The sequence below is a fragment of the Charadrius vociferus genome, unplaced genomic scaffold (genome assembly GCF_000708025.1).
Source record: "Charadrius vociferus isolate BGI_N301 unplaced genomic scaffold, ASM70802v2 scaffold45, whole genome shotgun sequence".
Taxonomy (NCBI): domain Eukaryota; kingdom Metazoa; phylum Chordata; class Aves; order Charadriiformes; family Charadriidae; genus Charadrius; species Charadrius vociferus.
In genome coordinates, this window is record NW_009648712.1 from 3,035,269 (window position 1) to 3,057,237 (window position 21,969).

The following is a 21,969-nucleotide window of genomic DNA, read 5'->3' on the forward strand; positions in this document are numbered from 1 at the left end:
AAGAAGTCTCAAATCTCAGGAACACAAGCCTGAATTTTTTAAATCTTGGAAGACATGGAAAAATACTCAATGCACATACTCGTGCACACCAATACCCATCTATCTGAAAGCACAGTAAGGATTCAGGAAAAAAACCACTCTAACTAATAATACTTGCAATGCATGCAGCTCTATCTAGTTCCCTCAAAACATAAGCACTAATTACAATCCTAGCATCTCTGGCACACATATTACTATCATCACCCTCACTCATGAGATGGAGAAGATGAATGTTTAAGTGGAGCAAGTTAGTACCAGACCTCACAACTGAATCCAGCTCTCCTGACTCCTAGGCATTTGCTCTAACAAAAGCAAGCTGATTGCCTGCTAAGGACTAAGGCCAACATTACTGAATGTGGTGCCTGTATTTATGCATCAAAAGTGTTTTGCTGAAACCTTAAACGAGGCTATGGCTGCTCAGCACCTCTGCTTTTATCAAGGGTTCTATCTTCAGGCATTTATGACCTGATTTCCTGATGTACTCAGCACCAGCACCTTGCACTGGCCTTAACTGCAACTGGAGGTGCTCAGCACCCTCTCAGAAATAGGCCACTGAGTTTGAAAATGTTGGCCTAAAGCTTTGATTGTTAATTGGATTTCAGGTAGGCTTCTTTTTAAGAAGAGCTGACAAAGTTATTCCCTGCTGGCTCCTGGCCTTTGGGGCCTAGAAAGCCAGCATCTGTGTTCCACTCCTCACCCCAAGAGTTTGGGGACCTAGAAATGCCAGAACTAATCTCCGATTTCACTTAAAAAAATGTTTTGAGGCCTTTTCTTTGTGATGAAAACATCCTTGAAAATCTAACTTCACCTGCAGGTTTGGAACTTTTGTCCCTGTTTTTGTGTAAAGAGTATAAATTATTCATGGTCTCCCCTGCTGTCATGGAAGGCTCGCCGTTGGGACCTACATGATACACAGACTCAACTACTGTGGGGGCCTTGGCAAAACAATCCTATATGGAAGTAGCGGGGCCACTGCTGCCATGGCTGATGCTATTCCAACACCAATCTCTTTCCCAGCTGGCCCCAGAAGGCCTCTGACACAAGGAGACAACCCCAGCCCAGGTTAATTAGCAGTTTTCTCTAACTGACCCCCAAATCAGAGAACATGGTGTTTGAATCCCAGCTCTGCTCCTGTCACCCCTGAAGGTCTCAGTCAAGTCTTCTAGTTCGTGAAATGGCCTAGAGTTTGCTTAGTTCTGCTCCGTTTCATGTCAAGGGTATTTTAAAGGCCATTTTAAAATGTTGAGGTCTTTGGGAACATTTTACAATGCAGAGATCTTTGGAAAGTTTAACCCTTAAAGAAATGAGGAAGAAACTGGAAGATTAGTTTCAACAGTGCTAACTTTGGAACATGAAAATGTTACAAATGGACATCCAGAGAGGGACACACATAAAGCTACATAAAACTTCTTGGAGACTCTTCTATGCTGCCTCTGCCCCGCTCTGCTTCAGCTGCTTGCACCGGGAGCTGAGAATGTTCTCCTGCTGTTTTAAGCGACATGAGTAACATCTGCTATGAGTGCTTCATTCTTTCTTTCATCCTTTCCCTGGGGAAGGAACTGTGTATTTCATTTTGGAAGAGCTCTGTTGTTGTGCATTGGGGTTTTGGGGAAGGTTTAGAAATCTACATGCAGGTACATGTTTATATGAGAGAAGGGAGCCTTTGGCTCCACTAGGTGCACCCTACTCTTAAAAGCAGAAGTTTGGGACGTTCATGGTAATACTTATCTGCTGTACAAGTCTGTTTCACAGCCAGCCTGTGCGATGTTGGAGCTCCTGTGCAAACAAGCTTCAGCTCTTTGATAAAAACACTCACAAAGCAGGGCTATCAACTGCCGCATTGTTACCAAATGGGAAGAGCATCTCAGGTGATATACGAGATGTGCTGGACCCAGTCCACTAAGAATATTAAGGATTGAGTCTTAGAACACAACTGGACAAACATGTAGGAAGGCAGTGTAGACAGCAAGAGAGCAGGTTGAGTATGCTCCTGGTCTCATTTGCTACTGAGGAACAGGGCTGCAGCTCTTTGTATTAGCTGGAACGTCCTACAGGCTGATGGCTTCGTGCCCAGGTATTCTGCACTGATGGTGTCCAGACGGGAAGCAGCAAGGGCGTGAATCACTGAGGCCAGGTCCCTTTTGGACAGGATGGGAAGCAACCACTGATCCAATTATTTCTTGCCCTAGTTTTTATGTCTGTAAAGTGGGGACACTTAAATACCCCAGGGGCAACTAATTATTAGTCAAAAAATGTTAAGTAAATGCTCTAATTGACTAAAAAGAGATATAATTTTTGTACCGGGCAAAATGGTCCTGAGAGGTCATGTAATTTTGGTTAGTATCATCTTCAGAACTAACTATCATCACTGATAAAACACCGATAAAACCTGTAAAATTATTCAGCAAATCTACTGGACGTTGGTACTTCTCTGACCCAGCAACTTCTAAAACAAGTCTAAAATGAAACCATTTACTCTGGGTAACACTCCACTAGTGTCTCATTCCTCCCCACAAACACCACCGTATGTTGTGTTGACTATGGAAGTAACCCTAGGACTGGAAATAGGAAGGGCATGGCTACTCCTCATCAGGGACAAGGGAAGCACAAACACCTGTTCAAACATTTAAGCCTAAGTCCAAAGACTAGGCAAAAGAAACAGGCACTGGATATAGCATGAGGACAAGAAAGGGCAGTTTTAATAGGCACAAATTACTTTATCATAATTTAATGAAAATTCAGTATTAAGTTAAATTACCAATAAGTTTCCTTATTTCTTTATTAATTAAAAGTTCAGTATTATGGATGATAGATGGAGAAGACCACCCTGTACAGAGAACTGTGTGGTCATATGCCAGGTGTTCAGTTAGAAGAGCTTCAACTTTTGGGACACATCTAGGCACCGTATAAATACACCCACCATGCAGCTTCTTTATCTGATACCTAGATGGGATATATTTCTGATTTTAAAGATTGTTACAAGCCTAGTTCTGAAAAGCCCTTATTGTATTAATCATGTCTTATTCAAAGCTTTCCATTCTCAAGAATAAACACTTTTAGGGACATACTTTTGCAGCTCCATTTCAGAAGCGTAAATACACCACATAGCCTTCTGTACATCTAAGTATGAAAATTCACAACTCAGAACACTCTTAAAACATACACTTCTAACTGTTACAGAAGGTTTCAATTTGTTTCCTTTCCACGGAGGTAGTATCTCCACAAATTTAAAGCTGGTTCAACTGCTATGGAGCACAAAGCTATTTAAAGGAATTATCAAAGGTGGAAGGACCAGCTATGGAGATGATCTTAAAGAGCAAATCCCTGTAAAATCTCGTTATTTCAACCTAAAGGTTGAGTAATATATTGCAGGTTTGATTTTCAGGACTGATCATTTACTCTCTATTCTCACCAGAACAGGATTGTCTTGCATTCCTAACAGTGGTCTGGAGTGAAATCATGGAAACCTCTAAAGAGAGTCCTACCAATTTTTTTGCATTGAGAAGATTGGTAATGAGGGGATGGTAACTCCCCAAAGGTGAGACGAACATAGTATGTGGGGCTTCTTATGTTCCTATAGCCTACTCTTCCTGGAACAGGAGTCAGAAAATGCTAAGCAAAGAATTGCACTGGGCCAAACACCAAGTTAAGCATCTTATAATGCATTTATTTTCTGTATCCCTGAATTCATTCTCTTTAATTATCAGCTGTACTATACACTATACTATGTGGATAGGGCTTCTATGCCATTGTGTTCTGCTCTGCTCTACCTTGTTCATGTTCTTACTCTGCCCTACAGCCATGGAGTGCTGCCTGTGGCTTCTAATCTGAGATGATTAGCATCTCTCATGCATGGGAGATGCACTTTAGACGCATGTTTAAATTAAAAGCAAGGAACCGATCCTGATAGAGGGAATAAATACGCTGTTACGTTGCAAGCCCCGACACAAACCACAATAATGTGAAAGGATAGAGAAACATAACCTGGAGGCTAGCTGCCAAAGATTCCACTGCTTCAGCTGGTAGATAGCCTGAACAAAGCGACGCCTCCTAGAACAGGTTTTAAATGAGAGTGGGCTCGAGATCAATGTATTTTCAGCAAAAGCAGACTCCAAAGGACAGTATCTACTGCTCTGCCTAAGTGTTTTGCTGCCCTTTCACCAGCCTGGGTAGGCAACTGGAGGGAAGAGCAGAAAGCCAGTGATCCCAACAAATAAATGCAAATGGCATGATGGTACTGCATTTTTTTAAACATGATGCATTCTCAACTGGGGTGGGGCTACCCAAGTTAATTACAATAATAAACATAATGAATTAAGAAAATTAATACCTTTTCATTTTTGTACATAAGGCAGAGAGAGGCTGCCTCTAAGGGTAATGAGACATGGTCTATGAGAAGCCTCCTGCAGCATGGACCCAACACACTGATTGTCACCTACCCAATGTAGAGCATAATTTATCTCTCTGCAGCAACATCCTTTTGTGCCCTTCACTAGAAAACCAGGTGCCTCAGTTATGTTCAAGTTTTAATGAACTAGGCTTAGATGAAGAGAGCAAAATCTTGCCCTCAGTCTTGGGCACTGATGAATTTTGAATGGAAAAACGTGCTTTTATTACAATAAAAAAGGTGAAGGTAGCTGCTTGAGACTCCATGTATTTCAAAACGAGAGTGTATTTTAGGGGACACAGACTGGTAAGGCAGTGACTGTACAAGTCACAGCTACACCTGGACCTCTGTATATTTTACATCTTCAGAGTCCAGTTAGCTATTCTGCCTTTTTAAAATCCAGTCTGAATTCTACTGTTAAAACTGATTTCTATCCTCTTGCTCCCGTTTCTTTCTTTTCATAATTGTCCTTTGCATACCTGCACCTTCTTGCTTGCTGAGTTTGGTGTTTGCTTGCTGAGGGTTTTTTTCTCCTTTTGGTCTTTCTTCCCTAACAATCTTTCCTTTCTCTTTTTAGAAACTGCTCATGTTCCTACTTCTCCCTGCTTCCTCATTTTGATTAACCAGTGATGAACAACAGAATTTGTAAAAATCAGTAAACCAAAAATATTTAAATAGTTTTTTCCTGAAAAAGCAGTTTCACCTTATTGGAAACACTTTGCAAAAAAACCTCAGCAAGTATGGTGACCAAAAAAAGCAAAGAAAATGATTCCACACATACAACAAAATTAGTTTCTGACCTTTCCTCATTCCACTCAATTTCTCCTTTATTTTTCCCACAAGTCCAATAACTTTCTACACAACCCAGACCATTTTCTGACTTCAAAACTCAATTTTGCCTCTTTCTGTCCATCACTATGCATGAATGTCTTTTTCCCTAAAAGTCCAACTTTTGATTTTCTTTTCCTTGTCCTGTGGGTCAGACCTTGCATGCAATACCTGCTATGGACAGTAAATGAAACAGATTTGGTTCTACTAAAACAGGAAAGAGATAAAGCACAGGCACCTTGCCTTGTTACAGGTATGGTACTGCAGGTACTACAGAAGTTCCCATGACATAGGGGTCTACTGAGAAAGAGGTAGGGCAGGTTATCAGAAAGACTTTATTCCCTATTGTTTTCATGCAGAAAGAAATTAGCAAAGAGAAAATGCAGTGGAATCATTATAAATACCAATCGCACACATAGTTAATTCATTCATGGTTTAAATGCTCCTATTTCTTTTTTCTCCAAAGAAATATTTCGTATCATCATGCCAAACACTAATATCAGGTTTTCAGCATGTAAAACTTCCACTTTAAGTGAAATACTAAATGGGCATACACATGCACACACTTCACTAGCCTTCTGCCTCTGTTGATGAGATGAAATCCTGCTCTGGTCCAAAGCAAAATTAATTGTGGACATCTCAGTTAAAGGGGTCCCATGCTATAAAAAACCACTGGAAGACCTTTAGTGCTGAAAGATCTCTTCATTCCAAATAAGAATCACATGGCTGACAGTGTAGGAAAGGCCTTACTGTACAAATACTTCTCCTTGTTCCGTCCCTAGAGACCATCAGAGACCATGAAAATTTTTCCTTTGTCAACCTATCTTAATACCTCATAATAAACTAAAATAATATAAAAACGATCTTCTGCTACTGTCTCAAAGTGTAACAGCACATCAGAAATAACACACCACCACTTCTCATTGCAAGGCAAGCAGTGCAGAATGTTAATATATAGTAAATAATACCTTAATTCAAAATTGTTTTCAGACCTTGTTCAACATTTATTTCTTCCTCTCTGTCCTTTTGTTTACCATTAGTAAACAGTATCATTACAAGTCTGACAACAGCAGACAAGAATATGATGTACTATTCATTTGACCCTATTATTTTCTTTTCCCCACCAAGTTAGTATTTACGGGCAATGGCCAACAGGTAAACCAAGATAAATTCTGTCTACTTCCCCCCTTCCCCCATCCTTACACTCCTATTTCAGTGCTTAGCTTTTCACATTTAGAGACAAAAGAATACACTTATTTTCCACTTCATTGCTTGAGTAAATGTTTTATGGATATCAAACAGAAAAACGGGATGGCCGTTTCTCTCTCCTCAAGAATATCTTGAGTTTCAACAACCTACGGAACAAGAATCCAAAGGTGGCTACTGAAATTCATGTCCGTACCAGGTGGCTTTCTGCCATCACCTTTTGGAAGCAGCCTGGGTGGAATCACCTGCAATTTCTCTTGTCCTTCCCTGATTCCCATCCTGACGATGAGCAAGTATCAGAGGAGGTCGTGGTAAGTAAAGCTTTGAACTCAGCTACCAAACACATAATGCTATTATAACCCCCAGGTAACAAGTGTGGTACCTGCAGCTCTGTTTGGAAGAAGAACTTCTGTGGACACTGTGTGCAGTCATAGATCTTGTCCTCTTGTCCATGGGCTGAGAAAATATGCTGCTGCAACTTGTTTGCTTGGACAAACACTGGAATATTAGACAAACAACAAGCTTTTCATTATTTCATATTGCAAGTGAAGGGTTTTTTATAAACAATTTCCCATTAACACTCAGCAATTCCAAGAGGTAAAATTAGGCTGGCACACTCTGATTTCACATTACACTGTTGTTATAATGGGTACCAACAAACACTATTTATCTACAAAGTGTTATCCTTCTTCTAAAAGGAATGAATTGAAACAGATGCCTGGTTTAAAAAACAAAAACAAAAACAAAGGAAAAAAAAGACCCTAACAGGATTACCAATGAAGATTTCAAATTTAAAGAATTTAAAAATGCCATTTTCCCTTCAGAATTATTTCTTCATGCTCACTGCACTCTGGTTGAACACACACAAAACTTATTTCCTAGCAACCAACAGGTTTGAAAAGCATAGATGCCAAAGTCCTGTTTACTCCGTGTGCCTAAAGTTAAAGCTAACAAACAGCTCTGTATTTAAATGTGTTAATGCTAAAAATTGTATCCCACAGCTACACTGGGGCAATGTCTATAAATGTGAAACAGAACTGCAGGTAAATTCTCTTTGGATACTTTAAGATCAACTCTGCCTACACAGTGCATGCAAGGGTTTCAATAATATAAACATGTTCAATTTTAATGACTACAAAACAAGGCCCTAAGACTGTGTAACAGTTTACCTAGGAGACATACTATTAATAATTAAATTGTATATGCCAGAGGCAGTGTTTGGGTTGGCAGCACTGACTTCTGATGGATGCCTGGTGCACTGTGACCTAAAAAAGTTTGCATCTACAATATTAATCTGTATAGGCAGGGAAAGGATTTATTAAAGATGCTGGCATTTGACTTTGACTCCACTCCTAATCATTAAAATTATTCTAATTGCAAGGCAACAAAAACCATCAGAATATTGTTCTTCTGAGTCATACATTTTAATCACATTTCTCATTACCCTGAAAAAAAAAAGATCAGATTCCATTTTCCATATAAAACTTATATTGGTGATTTTTACCTCTTGTTAATATTCTAGCAAGACATGCTGAAATAATTTAATGGCATATTGCTAATAAAACACCATTGTTTATGATTAATGCTTGGTGTCTATTTACCCCATCAGCAAAAAGGAAAAAAGTGCTTCACACAGATTGGAATCGACTTATCTCCATACTCTTTAACACAATTTACAAGGCTACTGGCTCAAACATTAAAGGATTAATTTTATCAGGGATCTTGCTCACAAGGAGAACCATCAGTGGGTACTCCTTACACGTGCAAGTTTTTATATTGTGTTTACAACTCCCTAAAACTTGGAAATGAAACACCCATGGCATTACACTAAAAAAAGATCACCCCATAATGTGTACACAAAGACAAGGGAAAAAAATTAGTAGAGTCAGTAATAAAACTAAAAAAAATCAACCCAAAATGCCTAACTGAAAGAATTATTGAACACAGACACCGAACAGGTGAACTCTTTACGGGTGTACTATCCATGCTTAAGATATTACTATGACAAGCTGTGCAGTGAAGATGAACTATGCATTTTTTTTAATTTAATAACCCACAGAAATGTGTGAAACCTGAACACAGTGAGGTAATAATCATCACCAGCCACTGTATCCGAGAGATGAAAAATTCAACTTTAATTTTCCTCTGTAGTGCGCACTTAGGTTTTATTGGGAGGGGAGCTGCCAAACAAAGAGAAGTAAAATGAAGGTATTAAAGGGTCTATTTGCTTATCAATGAAATCCTTCATTCCCATTAATGGAGAACAGAAACCTTGAATGGCTTCCAGAATTAGCATGCCATTGATGTGAGAATACCCAAAGTGTGTTTTGTCATGTTTGTGATTATCTTTGATTTTCATCTTGTAAAGCAAAATTGGGCATGTAAGCTACATATTAACGCTTATGTTTTAGGTTATCATTTTATGAAATGTTCTATTAAGAAGTCCTTAAAGAAACTCACAACAACTCTGTAGGCATCCTTTTAATGTGTTTTCATTTCCAACAACAGCATTTTTCTGTTCCTCATTATGGCCCAAACACTGCAGTGCTTAGCCCTACTGGGTCAAGTTATTTTCTCACTTGGGTTTTACTACTGAATAACACCACTGACTTGGGGAGGATTATTCCACACTTGGACTTGTGTCAGGGGAGAGCAGAACTTGACTTGTGGCAAGACGGCATGGTTTGCTTTCTAAAGCACATTACAAGGGTGTTTCTTCTCACCACGCGCCAACAAACACATGCAAGCAGGCTTTCTTACCCTATCAGAGAATGTTGCTGTACAGGCTATGCCTAGCAGCCCTTGCCTGTGGGGCCAAGTTCTGCTCCGAGTTATATCGTTTTAGATGAAACATTTGTACCTTTAAAGCACAAATTCACGGGCAGTTTTAACCTCAGCAAGCTTGGAACATGAAGGTGATGAACATGATACTGTGGAAGGTAACAGAGTATCACTTCCATAATTCTAAGAAACTTCCAACAGAAGAGCTTGAAATGCAGTTCTTACAGGTGGATGCCTGACCTTTGAAGGAGCTCAGCTTTCTAAACGATTTCTAATCAATATTACTAACAAGCACAAATGTAATGTCCCCTCCTAAAACTGACCTAAAGCGAGCACATGACACAGTTGTAAGAGGAGTTCTGCCAGTGTAAGCTAAGGGACAAGCAGTGATGGCCTCCTACCTGTAAAGCACACCGGACATTTGAAGGTGCCCCCCATGCCTTCAAAGCTGTGCTCTATCAGGTGGCACTGAAGTTTGGCAGGAGAGTCGAACGTCTGATTGCAGAGTTTGCATTCATGGTTCAGTCCTTCATCTGTGGGAAAAATCAAAGGAAAAGTAAAATTCACCACAGCCCCTACCAAAGAGCAAGTCCAACACAATCTATGAACTGAAGAGACCTTTTGTTTTCCTAAGTTCAGGAAACTGGATGCCCCTCAACACCTATCGCTGCTGAAGTGTTCTCTTACCTGGAGGGTTTCAGAATGTACAAAGCTTAACTGGGCATTACAAGCATTGATTTTCCACATATATTTATCACCAAACAGGAAGGCAGAGCGTTAGACTTCAGTAGGACACTATGAATAGGACCTGAAACATGGTCTCTTAGCAGAGCCACCTGATCACGGCTGAGTACATTTACAAAACAGTGCGTGAGGAATTTAGCACTGATCACACATCATCCCATCTACCACGGGTGAGAACTGCGAACGCGCGTGTTTTTGGCACTCTGGCTGACGTGGCGTTTCTCGTAACCAGCGTGAGAGGGGAGGGTAGTTTATACCCTCACATCACTCCTCCATGGTTCCAGTCCCAGGGGCACACACGAAACCTTTTGTAAGCCGCAGGATTTCCCAGCTCCCTTTCTGACAATCCTAGATATTTTTTTTCCACTTTATTTGCTCTTCTCCTCTTTTTAACAGCTCAGAAAAGTCCCCGTGTGCCCCCTGACGCAGCTTTCCCGTCAAGGTCCTGCGGCTTTAAAACCCTTCCCGCTCCCCGCTGCCTGTTCCTCCGCTTCCTCCCATTGTCCTCCGAAGGCCGGCTGGTGCCTGGCACCAGGTTCTCTTCCTGAGGGTGCTGCAGGATTCATCCACTCCGCCATGAGGGCAGTCATCGGCTGTCCTACTTAGAAACAGTTGCTAGGTAAGAAGTGGCTTCCAGCCCTGCTGCAGAGGCCTCAATTCCCACAGCGCCGCTTAGAAAAGGTCCTTCTGTATGTCACCGGTGTGCTACACGAGTAGCATTGATCTCACAGGTAAATACTGTATCTGATTATTAAAAATCAAGGGGGGAATAAAACACTGGGCAACTGGCTCAGCTCCCTACCATTTCTGAGGCGAGAAGGAGTGATTTAGGAGAGCGCCTTGCCCACCCCCAACACCTACATGCCCGGCTGCCTACCTCCTGCCAGACCGACCACTGCCCGCCGTGATTATAGCGGGCATTATAGTGATGATGGACATTTGCTGTCGGCAATTGCTGCGGACTGTGAGAGCAGAGACAACGTTTTGTACTGCCCACACCAGCAATCTTGCCCACTCACGGAAAGACCAACATGCCACCGCGCTGGTGTGGCTGAGCGGGGCCACACGCCCTCTCAAAAGGATCCTCAGTAACTTAAATCAGAATTGGAAGAATTTCAATGGCAACCCTCCACTTCCGCTTCTCATCAGTCCAAAAGCTAAACCGAGCCTTTGCACGAGTCATGACATCTTTAGCAAAGGGTGGGAGTTTGTGGGCTTCAGACAGCACAAGCCAAGCCAGGGGGTGGTGGCCACGCTGCAGGTGGGACTACTGGAAACTACCCTGGTGAGGTTTTCTACGAGGTGTCAGAGCACTTTCTAATGAGAAGCTAAGAGGCAGAGGAAATCCTACAAAGCCAAAAGATTTACACAAAATTGGGGCAGGGTGTCTCCTTTGGAGTAAATGGGTAAAAACCTGCTTTAGCAGGGGAGTTGGACTAGATGATCTCTAGAGGTCCCTTCCAACTCTAAAAATTCTGTGATTCTGTGAAAACACACTGACTGTAAAAATTTCTGCTCTGACAACAGTCCATAACTGGGGAGCTCGGTCTCCGCTGAACAGCTAGCTGTCATGATCTTCATATATATGGCGACTCCATTGCCTTTCATGGTAAAACCCCATTTTTCACGTAGCGGCTATGAGAGGAATGTAGGACCCCATTTCCTACATGGCCATTATTTTAACTCTCCTGTCCTCCTGTCAGTTTTAGCACCTCAGAGCGGTGCCACAGGCACAGGCAAACATGGCCGAGCGTCGGCCGCATGCTCACACAGCAAACCACAGACTTCCCTTTGTCCTCTGCCCAGTCCTTCATTAAAGCAATGTTCAATGCTCCCACCCAGCTCCAGGCGCTAAAGAGCTACCCAGAGGGGTGTGAAATGGCAGGCCTGCTCTGGGAGTCAGCTGAAAAAGGCCAGTGGTCCCGCTCATCCTGTGCCCACGGACTACTGCCATGGAAGCAGCCGAGCACAGGCTGCTGACGTACGTGTCCTATCCATCCAGTCACACCGGCAGTCAGATGCTGCTGGCTGAACGTATTCTGTGCAACAGACTCCCAACGGCAGATTAGGGGTAGGTGACACCTTCTCATCAGGTAGGTGACACCTTTCGTAACTCTTCATAGATAAATTAGCAATCATTTATCAAATATATGCTAACTATTCCCTTAGCAGGGAAACTTTTAGCGGATTCTCAAGAGCTGCCTGGGATTTGGGGTTTTCCACCATCACTGACAAACCCTTCCAGTGTGTTCTGCTTTTGCTACTGCTGAGAAGACAAGTATGGCCCACGCAAGCACCATCAAGGGAAACATGAGGGAAAAGAACCTGGCACGCACCAGTCCATACATCTAAGAGAGACGGCTGCATCCTGCAAGGCAGGCTGTATGCCGCGCTCTCTGACAGGCAGCAACCCACAGCTGCGGGCAAAGCTGCGGAACAGCATACTGAAAAAGAGAAGGAAGGCTCAACAAGCCATATATAAACGCCTCTTCTTCCCTGAGCTTGCAAATCCATTACGAGGAATGTACAGATTGGCACACGTGATAAGATAATTTCTCCTACATCCAGATCCTTGCCATGGTCATTACCAAACAGATGGTTCTGAAGACGGTGCAAGTCCCCACAAAGGGTAATTAGGGGCTAGAAAGCCTGTAGGGTGAAGTTTCTTCATCAAACTGTTTGTGCTGATACACACAGTCAAAGCAATTAGGACAAAGGGAGCTCCATCTCAGGATCTTCCACATGTGAAGGTGAGGATAATCGATGCCGATTCTCAAATCACAGAGTTACTGTTGGCAAAGTGTAAATGAACCACGCTAATCATTCTTGAGCATGGGAACACTGAACGGGGAGTTCTTCAAACATTCCAAGGGAGAAAGACTTCCTAAAAAGAAATATTTTTATATGGAGATACAGAAGACAGAGAAGGCTTTTTTCTCTTTCCATTACCTTAGCTAACGAGGGAAAAGTAGGCAGAAAGGCACGCACTCCTGATGCTGAAGCAAAACTAATTGTAGTTACACAGTATTTGTACTTGTTCAAGAAGAACTGAACCCCGTTAAATGTGACCCTATTGTATTTCCCATATCACTCAGATCTGAGGTGATCTCCTGGTCACAAACATCAAAACCACTTTGATTACTGTATGTTGCAAATCCAATTTTCCTAAAGGCTTATAAACAGGGTTTGAAAAAATCCCTTCACCCACTCGCCTGGGGCAGATGGGAAACTTCCCCAGGCAAGAGACATCAATTTGTGCAGAATCTAAGCTTTCTCTTAAAAATAAAATGTTTTTAGTCTCTTTGTTGTAAAGAGTGCATTTAAAATATGACTACATTTGTATAACTAATAGAATAATTTTTTCTTAAGTCCCACTGTTCAGGGAGTTATCAACCCCTCCTGTCACACACTTTTTCACCCATTTTGTGCATATCACCTGCTCTGCGCTACATCCTCGGAACAAAGGGCAAGGTTCCAGTCCTTGAATTCAAGAACGTGAGACCAGCATGATTTAAATTTAAGGGAGACAGATAAGGTTACAGTATTGGCAGAAGAGCCAGGAGTGCTGGATTCCGTTCCAAACCCCAACGCTAACCTACTCTTATCACCTTGGGCATGACAGTATGGCCTGTGTTTCTCAGACGACCCATCTCTAAAGAAGAGGTGTTAATTTTTAATTTCTACTTTAATAGGCTGCCCTAATTAGTATCCCTTAAGACTTTTAATGCAACTGGGACAGAGGAGCTGGAGAACAGTCTAGGACTATCTACCATACACAGAAGACCCAGAATCACTGCCATCTGCCTTTGAAAAACTTTAAGATAACATGTCTGGGTGCACAACTGCCTGCTTGCTTGGGTCACACAGCACTGCAGAAGGATGAGGGAACAAGGCTTTGTCCCTGCTCTGCTCTCCATAGAGAATTTAAAAGCATGGCCAGCATTTTATCTCCCATTGGCATGGAAGAGCCAGGGTGTGGCAGCTCTTGCAAAGGTGCCAGATGTGGAAAGAGGATGCAAAAGGCTCTGTTTAAATGCTGGCCCCTGTCTAGCTCTTCATGTTTGGCTAACAATTTGATAGGGTGCTATGGAAGTGCAAAGTATGATACCATTAATAAATAAAGGGTGGGTGAAATGTCACATTTTCAGTTTCTCCTTGGGATAAATCTGAAATGGAATGGAGTGTCAGACACAGTCCAAGAGGCTCTCCTTCCCTGCAGAACAAAGCTACTGCTCTTTGCTCTTACTCAGGGAAAAAAAAAAAAAAAGAAAGAAAAAAAAAGTGCTGAACAGCTTTAAAAAATTCAATCAAAATAATCTGCTCTTTGGAAAGGTGGCGGCTGACAGTAATTGGAAAATACTGTCTGACTCATTTATTAAAGTGAGATTCAGAGTCAATTGATTTAATAACCATTAGAATATTCTATTAAGGATATAATAGGTTGGCACAGCCCTATTTTTTATTAAGAGTTATAGGTAAGAAATAAGCAATGCTATGGAATTTTAGACAACTGCTGTATGGATTAGACTAAAAATATGGCTTGCAAAATAGGTATAAAAGCAGCAACTAGCAGGAGGAGGAATAGGAAAGTACATTACAGTGCAAATGAGTTAGCTGAACGATGAAAAAGAAATGAACCTTTAATATAAAGCCTGCACTTTTCCAAATCTAACAGAAAACCATGCACTGCATTCCCTGATGTGGTACATCGTAAAACAAGTCAGCACGTCCTTCACATTATGGATCCAACAACTCCATAAGGAAGGCAAGAACAAAGTACCCACTGTACAGCACAGAACTGCTGCTTACTGTTGACCTTACATGGTTAGGATATGAGTTTGGACATGGTTAAGACCTTGCAACATGGATGAGGATGGTTTGCCTACTGCTGGTAGACAAATGAGTTTGATGCATGCAGAATTTCTGCATAAGTAAATTACTTTCCATTTGTAATCTTTATTCAGATAGTGGGGAAATGTAAACATAAATCAATTCTAAATAAATGCATTTAATATTCATATAAATGTTTAATATTTACACAAATATTAAATGTTTCAGTTGGGGTAGGTAGATTTTAATTGAGGTGCAGCCCATTACCTCAGCAACTAACTTGATAACCAGCTATAAAAGCAAACAAAATCAGCCTTCGTGCTGAGCATATACTCACGTTTGGGGATCCTCTGTCTTTGCACCAGCTACCCTCGCTGCAGAGTTACTGAGTAAGTTGTAGGGCAGGCGAGATCCCCCCACCTGTACCCCCACTTGAGGTACTGCTTTGGATGACCTGGCCCAATTTGTGTTACCAACTCAACACACAACTTGTTCATTTCACAGAAGGCCCTGACATTTCAATATACACTTTAAACAAGTGAAACCCTTTAAGCAGCCTCTAGACTGTGTGTCCCATGTTTATGCTTCTTGCTCTTCAATAAAAACAAAACTAGAGCAGCTACAAGCAAATGTTCACTGGCTGACTTACATGCAGCTGTTAAGTCAGTAACCACTGGGGGCCCTCTTATATTGTCTGATCAACACTACAGCCATTACTGAGTACCAATTTGTAACAGTTTATAAGTAACTCTTTCTCTTATTCACCCTCGAGATTGTCCAGAAGGGTCCTTCTGCCTTTTACTCTGAATAAATCTACAGGCAAAGGTCCAAAGATGATGATGTCCTCCTGGTAAATCATCACGAGGCTGGGTCCATGCTTAAAAGCATCTGCTAAGAAGTAGTGTAAACTCTGCCCTCCTCATACAACACAGGCAAGAAATGGCCTGCAGTCCCTGTGGTTTTTTTTCAGGTCTAAAGCATGCACAACTCCCACATTCAATGTGTTTTTGTTATATTTTTATTTTACCAAGCAAACCATGCCCCTAAACCAATTTCTCCTTCTTCACATTGCTTCCACTCTTCCCCGAGTTAATTTTTAGCACACATTTGTAAGCCAGAGATTTGAGGAGTAAGGAAGGAACGCCATGGATGACAGCTAACCCCTCGGCTACAACATCTCACACTGAAAACCGGGGAAGGACAAAATACACTGTACAACACTATAATTTGCACAGTATAGAGCCACCCGTGCTTCCTAGTTTATAGGGCTGTGTTTGTCTGCATCTTTTTAATTCTACTGGCCATACACCCACACACTCATCAGCCTCTCTGTGGCACCAGAGACAATCTCATTCCTGCTCCAAATTCGGTCTCGGGGCCCACTACGGTGAGTAAGCGTGTGACAAGTCTCCTCACCTGCTAAGGAACACACAACACCTCTTCCAATCCTGGAAGCTGAAACAAAACAGTGCTTGAAATCTCCAGCACCACGTTCATAATTTCTCCCTGATCGTAACAGTGCTTCTGCCATTTTCAATTTCTCAAACATTAACCCCCCACACCCAAAAAAAACCAACCAACCCCAAAAACACTACCCACCATGGTTTTAATTTTGGAAGCTGACATGAAAAGCATGGGAATATAGTGATGAAGAAGGACACATAGTAAAGGCAAAGGATACAGCTGGAATTTGTAGCAGGAAAAAGAATACAGCTGGAATTTACAGCCATGAGAAGAACCCGTCATGGAAAAATGGGGCTTTTTAATGTCCTAACTATCAGTTCCATCCTGTTGGGACAGGATGGAGGATTGGATGGAAAGACAGAAGTACACCCGTGTTTCTCCTGCAGTGTCTAGGGCAGATCACCACGTGTTTGGAATTGGCAAGGCAGGGGGAGGAAAGACCTTCCTCACCCTCTCGGCGCTGTTATCCTAAGTTTCCCTGTTGTGCCACACACTACTGCTTGCACAGGCAGGCCTGCACGGTGGTCTGTGTTTGCTCTTAATACCACTTTTAACAGAAGTCATGTTAGCTAGAGACTGGAAGATTCGACACGTCAGGGTGCAACCTGAGCAATGTCTCTCCTCTTGCTTTTTACCAGTTCAAAATTATTTTGGGGCAAGGCTCTGCCCATGCCTGAGGAAGGAGGTGGACAAGGTGCAAGGAAAAATCCTAAACTCTTGAGTCACCAACAACTGTAGCCTCCCAAGGGGAAAGTCGAGACCAGGCTATGACTCTGTCTTGAAGGACACTGGCCAACGTTAGAAGGAAGAGGAAGGGATCCGCACTGTCCTGTTGAGGCCAGGCCATGCCGGCTCCCAGCAGCGCCAGGTAGGAAGCATTATTCAACACGCAGGGAATAAATCCTACAGCCTTCTGCAGCATCTTGCTAAAGCTACAGCAAAGGGTGCTGATTGATGGAGTGACAAAGAGCTGGGATCCACCTCCTCAATTAAAGCAAAAGTTCATCTCTCCAGGGCCAGATTTTGAAATTAGATCTGCTTAAGGGAAAGCCAGTCTACTGCATCTTTCATTCCACTGTATTTTTGTCTGAAGCAAGGGATGCATTTCACTTCACCAACTGTTCACTTTTTTGCTTGGTTGCACTCACTTTGGCTGCTTGTAAGTGAACTCTTCTTACCACATGTGCCTTGTATGTTCTATTAAAGCCACGAATTGTCTGGCTTCGGTGAGGCTGGATGAAAATAAAAGAAGGGCAACTGGCAGGGTCTATTTCTTAATAACTGTCATGTTTTCAGCTCAAGTAACAACGATTTAAATGCAGCAAATGCCCTCTCCATCAAAGAACAGCATTTTCTGGGCAACTGGCTACCAGGAGAGAGTTAAGGAATTCAGGAACAGGGCTATTCACCAACTGATGGGACATGCATAATTTGCTACTCCTTGTCTGTAACTGCACCAGGAAAAGGTATTAAAATTTGTTCAAAAAAAAGTCTGTGTTGCATCACGTAGCTATACACATTACAAGGTTACACTCCATCATTGCAATAAAATCCCATGTGATTGAGCTTATTTTGGAAACAATTTTACCATGGGATATAAAAAGAAATTTAAACTGGTAGGAATAAGCTGAGTGGTGTGAGTTATTTGTAGACAGATGATCCAGCTCAACATTTACCTTTTCAGAAAGCACTTAGTGCTCACTGATTAAAAACTTGGAGACTGATCCTTCAAATGCTGGCATAACTAGCTCAGGGGAGCAGGCCTCCTGTCTTACTAGACCCTTGTCTAGACTTTTTGTGGGACTAAATTCTGCTGAACTGTGCAAGAGCAAGCCCTCCATCCTTACACCGCACAGCGAGACTCAGATTATTATCTGTATACTACAGATAAAGAAACCAAACCCCAGAGCTGCTAAATGTCTGTTTTTCTATCTCAGAGACTGAAAACGCTCTTACTAAATTCAAGGGGATGAAGAACCAGGCCCTGCTTAATCTGCCTATCTTTATGAACACAGTGTCAGCATTAAGGTCAGAATTGAGTTTTTCTTTGTTCTCCTTCGTGAGTGATGAGCCTATTTCTTTCAGAGAAGAAAGTTTTTTGGACCAAACCTTCTCTAGTAAAGTGAAATTACAATTTGAATGGCTCAGAGATTGCCTGAGCAAAGTAGTTATTAACAATTTAATCAAATTGTAGGGGGAAAAAAACTAATGAAAATGTCACATTTATATTCAGAAGAACAAAGAACAGTAAGATATAAGTAAAAAAATTTGGCTTTTTTAAAACTCTTCATTTAATTTCAATATTTTTGTTCACTGTGTAGGCTACAGTTCATTTTTATTGTTCTTGCTTTCTGGTTGGAGAATCAGCTTTCTCGGTTAATCGATGTCAAATACCTACTAGTGATTCCCCCCCATCTGGGACTACAGAAGCTGGAGGAAGCACAGGTATATCTACTTTTAAGTACTGCACAAAGAAAACACAAATTATTAAACTAGGAGAAGCTATTTCATGTTGCATAAAATAAGTTCAACCTGTTCTAAATTTAGGGGTACTGGGAAGACATCTTCTTGCATGGAGACAATCAAAGTGTCAATATTAATTCTACATCACAGTGGACCAGCAGTAGAAATTATGTTTTGTACACAACTCTCATCAGGTATTTCGTTCTGAGTATACAGAAAGGGTCAGAGTTGCCTTCCTTCTTTTGGCACGAAGCCACTAAATGCCTGGAAGTTAAAGTCTATAAATGCTGAACTGCTGTTTATCCAACCTACAAAGAATTGCCTGCTTAGTCTTAAAAGAAGGGGAAGAAAAAGGTAAAATGGAAAAAAAGAATGGAATGGAATGGAATGGAATGGAATGGAATGGAATGGAATGGAATGGAACGGAATGGGAGTTTTCCTGTATTACCAGATATTTGAATTGATAGAATGAAGAAATAACAGTGCTCCTCATATTTCCTAGTACATCAGATACTATTGATATTTTTTTCCAAATCTGAATGCCATTATATGAGTCAAAGATTATTTGGCATCTTCTTACATAGGTGAGGGACACTGAAATGAGTGGCAATTGCCGTGATATTGATCTGGCTCTTAAACTCATTTACTGGTGTATCAACTTCCTGCTTTCCTTCCTCTCAGCCTCCATCTCCCCTCCCCCAGCCCTCAGAAAAATCAGGGAGGAAGAAGCAGTTCAGGCCATTAACGCCCTCAGGTCTATGCTGATAACTGGGCATTTAATTAGATTCTTTTCACCCGAGCAAACTGCTTTGCCAGTTAGGGGAGATCTCCTTGCACAGCAATGTATTAAAATGATCAAGTTCCATTTAATATAAAGTATTATTTATATTGCTCGTCTGACTTACTTTGCTGTTTTATTTAGGAAAACGTGAGAAAGCTCAATTGTAATTTGCATTAACCTTTCCCTATATGTCTCTTTGATCTTGCTATAAAGCAAGCCAGCAGCTTTGGGCTCACGTATAAAAAAATGGACCAGACTTCATTCTAAACCTACTCCACTCTCCTTCCCACTTTCTCTGCTGGTACTAAGGCTTCACACTGAGCTGAACAAACAGCTGTTGGGATTTCTATATTAAAAGTTCTTCGTCTGTGGATAAGAGAATAATGAGGGCCAATTAGTAATTTTTCCTCTATTTGTTACGTGTTTGTAGGTTGGCTTTTTGTTTTAAATTATAAATGCCACTTTTACAGATATATTTCACCTCCTCATCAAATCTAATTCCTCACTGAAGCAAAGACACAATTTTCCACTATTTGAGTAGTTGAGGAATGGTGCCCACGAACACACCCCCTCTCCAGTGAACTTTCAGGTAGCAGAATGGAAAAGTTATAAACATGAAATAACAAGGAGAAAAGAGGAAAAACAAAAGAGTAGAAGAAACAGAGAAGAATTGGCCAAAATGTATCATTGACAAGCAAATATTGGCTGGGGAAGAAGAACAGCCGTACTAGCAACAATAAAGAAAAAAGACTGAAAAGGAAGGCTAGAGGAGGAGAAGAGGTAGCAAGCAGACGGACAAAAAAGGCATGAAACCTAGCCGGAGGTGAAGATGCAAAAGAAAGTCTCAACTTAACCCTCGCTCCAATTTCACTGAAGAAATGCAGAGAAGCCAGATAGAGCTTGGGTAATTTAGTGTAGCTCCAACGGCAATAATGATAGATGTATTTTAACAGACAAATGTCTCAAGCCAACAATGTTACCACTATATAATTAATAACAATAAGCAATTAAAAAGAACAGCAGGTTACAAGTATAAGGCATCAAACTATATTACCAAAGGAAAAAAATACAGCACTATTATGAGAAAACTAAATGTATAGGCTGTCAGGTCAGTGTATATCTGCTCTAGATAAAAACTATGGAGCTGGAGAAAAATGTGGTGTGACATTAAATGACTATGAGGTGATTAACATCACTGAAAACCCAAAAAACACTTGCAAGACACTGAGGAAATCTGAAATGTGATATGAAAAAACACGCCTGTAACAGCAAGAGAGAGGTGGCTGACCACTGGAAGGCATTAGCCTTTTACTAAGACATACTCTGATAAATAACTTACAAGACTGCATCTGTTGGCTGAAATATTCTCCAAAAGGCCCACTGAGTTTTCATTGTGTGCATGCGTGTGTGTGTGTGTGTCAGTTCATTTAAATAAGACAGGGTAGGAAAAAACAGGGGAATACAGGAAGAAAGGGAGGAGGGAGGATTCAAACCCCGCTTGGCAGCAGCGGGCAAAAGAGGGTCAAGAGGCGCAGGGTTTTGCTGGGGTTTCTCCCACACCCTTCTTCCCCTGGGGGTTTGGGCAAGTACCGGATCTCCCCTCTCCCTCTCTTCCACACACCCCAACTCCCAGCCATCTCCCTGAAATCCATGACTCAACACCTTGCCGGCACCCCGCTTCATGCCAGGGAGCAGGCGCCTCCCTCCGCTGGCTGCAGCCGGGCCGCCCCACCGTGGCTGCCGGGCCCCAGCCCCGGGTCAGTCCCGCCTCCCCCTCCGGCCCATCTGCCATCCCCGGAGATGCCCCCACGGGAGTCAATCTCGGGGCTGCAGGCCCGGCGTGCTGCTCCTCGGCAGGGCACGGCATTTCCCTCTCGTCCTGCCCGGGAGAGGGCAGGCGGAGGGTGGTGGCGGAGCTCCACAGGGCTGCGAGGGCAGGAGCGGGCTGCGGCCATCTTGTAGTTGGGCCAGAAAGTGGGGAGAGGGCAAAGCAGGCCGTTGACGCCTCGCATGACGGCCACACCTGTGGTGAAATCCCCTTCTGGGACAGCGAGGGGCTGGAGATGAGACCCTAAACCTGTGCACATAAGCCATTCAGGCTCACAGGAGAACTTTGCTTCCTCCGCCTGAGAATCTGCAGGGCTCCTTCTGCGCCATGCGAAGCCGACCTGGTCCAGCCCTACTGGGCTGTGGGTACACGCATGAGGTGTCTAGCAGTTGCTGGAACCAAATTTATTAATGCCAAGCCCTGCAAAACCAGGAGAACAGTTTAAAAAATCACAGGATTCAAGAGAGTGTATGCCTGGAATTCTGCACTGGGCATTCAAGTTTGGGCAGTTTCCCCTCAGAGGGCTTCTCTGTGACAAAGAAAGCGAGTATTTGACTTTTTTTTTTTTTTTTTTTTTTAATCAAGACTGAGATTTTGATGCAGTACTGTCATTTCAGG

General features: G+C 42.2%; 1 protein-coding gene across 1 annotated transcript in view; it reads right to left on the reverse strand.

Moving 5' to 3' along the window:
* The window catches only part of ZNF521 (zinc finger protein 521), a 229,005-nt gene that overhangs the window by 21,022 nt on the left and 186,014 nt on the right, over nt 1-21,969 (reverse strand). The window contains exons 7-8 of the mRNA XM_009886636.1: nt 9,643-9,774; nt 6,843-6,958 (exon numbers count right to left, since the gene is read on the reverse strand). Coding sequence (XP_009884938.1) covers nt 6,843-6,958; nt 9,643-9,774 — 248 coding nt within the window. The remainder of the gene's footprint in view (nt 1-6,842; nt 6,959-9,642; nt 9,775-21,969) is intronic.